Below are 2904 nucleotides of genomic sequence, written 5' to 3' on the forward strand. Positions count from 1 at the left end.
AGCCGGCGAACTGGTGAACTGACCGGCCCGGCGAAAAACGTCACTGTCTGTTTAACCACTATCTAACTCTATATATAAAAAAAACCGGACGGCAGATGCCGGCCGGCAAAATCTGGTCGTCTGTTTGGACCCTTATTCGCGTTCCCCGCTAAATTTATAGGCCACGCGCGGCCGCACTTCTTCCGGGACGAGTCATACAGGCATTGGTACAGGCATAAATACATGCGTCGGAAGGTTCGATTTTTTTTCGCAAAATCTCGCGTAATCGACGTCCGAGGGTGGCGGAACCGGTCGTCCGCTGTCCGACGCGGTAAGATCGCCCGCTTCGACGTCCGAAGCGGACCATAGGCGGAGCCAGAAATGTTGTTCAGCATATGCAGAATCTAAATCGGCCCACTACTATACTCTTTTTCAAATGAGAACGCACCGGGTGGCGGACGAAAACCGGTCGAAACGCGCGCATGGCCTCCCCACTCCCGACAGTTTCAGCTGTCGTAGGTGGTGCCACCTTGTATACTGTTTTGTTTACGCGCGTTCAGTAAATTTATTGAATATTGGCGACTAATCAGAAATTAATTACTAATTTTGTGGGAGGGGCTTGTGGTTCCGCCTCTGATAACGATGCGCGACCCGGTGCGTTCTCATTTGAAAAAGAGTATAGTAGGGGAGTAGAATGGGGAGGGGGAGCTAATTCATAAAATCTCAAAAATGTTTTTAATAGTCACTTTATATTTAATAATAATTAAGATTGAATTATGTAATAAAAATATTATAACTACACTACTTATGTCATTACTAATAATAATAAAAAAAAAATGCATACATACCTATTGATAGTATTAACGTAAATAAACGTTACTCAAAATTATTATAATGACATTCGTCTCTTAAAATCTACCGCTATTTTTAAATCGTCTATAACAGCATCAGCATCAACATTGACTGCCATTTCTTGCTCTACTGTCAATACCATCAAAGCATTCAATCTTTCTTGCTTCATAGTAGATCTTAATTTGGATTTGACTAGGGTACTTAGAGAAAGACCTCTCACAAGTACAACTTGTTACTGGGATCAGTACAAACTTTTGAATTACATTAAAAAAATGGTTAAAGTATTTATAATAGTCATTAGACTTTAGCCAAATTAACCATTCATGGATTTTACTTTTATTACTGAAACTGTCTTTATTAGGAATCGTAGAATTATTTTTTATTAGCATTACTTCTATTTCTAGTTTTTCACTATCATATTAAAACGTTTTTGGTAGATATGATAGGTCTGTTTGCGATGTATCCATATTTAGTAAACTATCAACTGCATGTATAGCTTGTATAGTGTCCTGGCTAAATCGTTCATCAATACTATGAACCATCACGTCTATCATTGGATAAAAGGCTGATATTCTTAGTTCCTTTTCTTTTGTTTCTTGAACAAATTGTGTTTTGTTACTGTCTATGTGAGAAGAGATTTTTTTTTTATTAATTAAAGGAATTGGAAAATCTAATTCTTTACATATAGATACACTTGTATCAAATATTTTTTTTAAATATTCTTCTGTTCTCATATCTAATAATGCTAAACGAAGAGCTTTTACATTTGCCATACCTGAAAGTAAATCATAATTTTCTGTTTGAAGCATTTTACTAACTTTATTTATCAATTGTAAAACTGGTTGCATTATTTCTAATCCTAATATAAAATTGAAACTCTTTATTTGAAATAGAAGACCACGTCCTTTTGCACATACATCAGTAGCTGAAGTAGAAGAAATTATTTCTTCTATTGCTGGGATAAGAGCTAAGTAATTATGCTTTAGTGATGCAACGGCTTCTGCTCTACATGCCAATCTTGTAGTAGATAACGATTTCATTGTTTTCAATTGTATGTTCGTATCTCTTGATATTTTTTCTAAAATAGCATGTCGTACAGCGCTACCTTCAATAAATGAATAACACAATTGAACAACTCCGAAAAAATCAAATATCATTGGTATATTTCTCCTAGTAGTACAAGCATCTACTAAAACTAAGTTGAGGCAGTGAGCATAACAGTGCACATACATGATTCTTGAATTTTCTTCTTTACATTTAGTTTGAACTCCCGAAATACATCCTGACATCGTGGAAGCACCATCAAAACAAACATACAGACACCACATCATCCCAATTAAGATTATAGGTAGACATGATTTCTGACAACTAGTAGCTTCAGACAAATAAAACGTTGAACTGGCACAAAATGGTCCATATCAAAATATCGTACAACCACAGACATCTGTTCATGATGACCTACGTCAGTTGTATCATCTGAAATTATCGATATAGGTTTGATTAAAACCTATATGATGACCCACACTGATGTGTTACCCTGTGCAGGGGCGGACTGAGAGTACTTCGGCCCGGGTGGAGAAGATTTGAGCGGCCCCCAATTTTTTGTTTGTATGATCAAAAAAATTTGCATATTATCATACGCTAAAATGTTGGTGGTGCTAAGGGTGTTTAGCACCGCCAATATATTTTAGGAATAAATAATATCACAATTCATAATATTCATATTATATCGTTTTTAATACTTAAAATCCAACATTTGATACATTATGGTGGATGATTCTTTTAAATAATTAACGACTTCCGACACATCAATTTCATCCAACAGCTCTTTTTCTACTGGCATTAAAAGCAGAGACTCCAAATTTTCCTGATTTAAATTGGATCTTAAGCTAGTTTTAATGAGTTTAAGCTTACTAAATGTACGTTCAAAGTTAACTTCTGTGACTGATAAAGTTAAAAAAAATTCATATGCTCCACATAGTGTAGTATAAGCAGACACGTGTAAATTTAAATTATATATCAAACTGTAGACACAATGCAAGCAATTTTTTCTTGTCGTGGTTACTGTAAACT

At 35.4% G+C, this 2904-nt stretch overlaps 2 protein-coding genes across 2 annotated transcripts in view; both read right to left on the reverse strand.

Annotated features, from left to right (window-relative positions):
• Positions 1-1000, reverse strand: part of LOC103309225 — a 4953-nt gene extending 3953 nt beyond the window's left edge. The window contains exon 1 of the mRNA XM_008184137.1: positions 879-1000. Within this exon, the coding sequence (XP_008182359.1) occupies positions 879-1000 (122 nt within the window). The remainder of the gene's footprint in view (positions 1-878) is intronic.
• Positions 1001-1250: 250 nt separating this feature from the next.
• Positions 1251-2120, reverse strand: LOC103309226 (zinc finger MYM-type protein 1-like). Its single transcript, XM_008184138.1, has one exon. The coding sequence runs from the start codon at positions 2118-2120 to the stop codon at positions 1251-1253; it is 870 nt and encodes a 289-aa protein (XP_008182360.1).
• Positions 2121-2904: the final 784 nt, after the last annotated feature.

The sequence above is a fragment of the Acyrthosiphon pisum genome, unplaced genomic scaffold, assembly GCF_005508785.2.
Source record: "Acyrthosiphon pisum isolate AL4f unplaced genomic scaffold, pea_aphid_22Mar2018_4r6ur Scaffold_21588;HRSCAF=24342, whole genome shotgun sequence".
NCBI lineage: Eukaryota > Metazoa > Arthropoda > Insecta > Hemiptera > Aphididae > Acyrthosiphon > Acyrthosiphon pisum.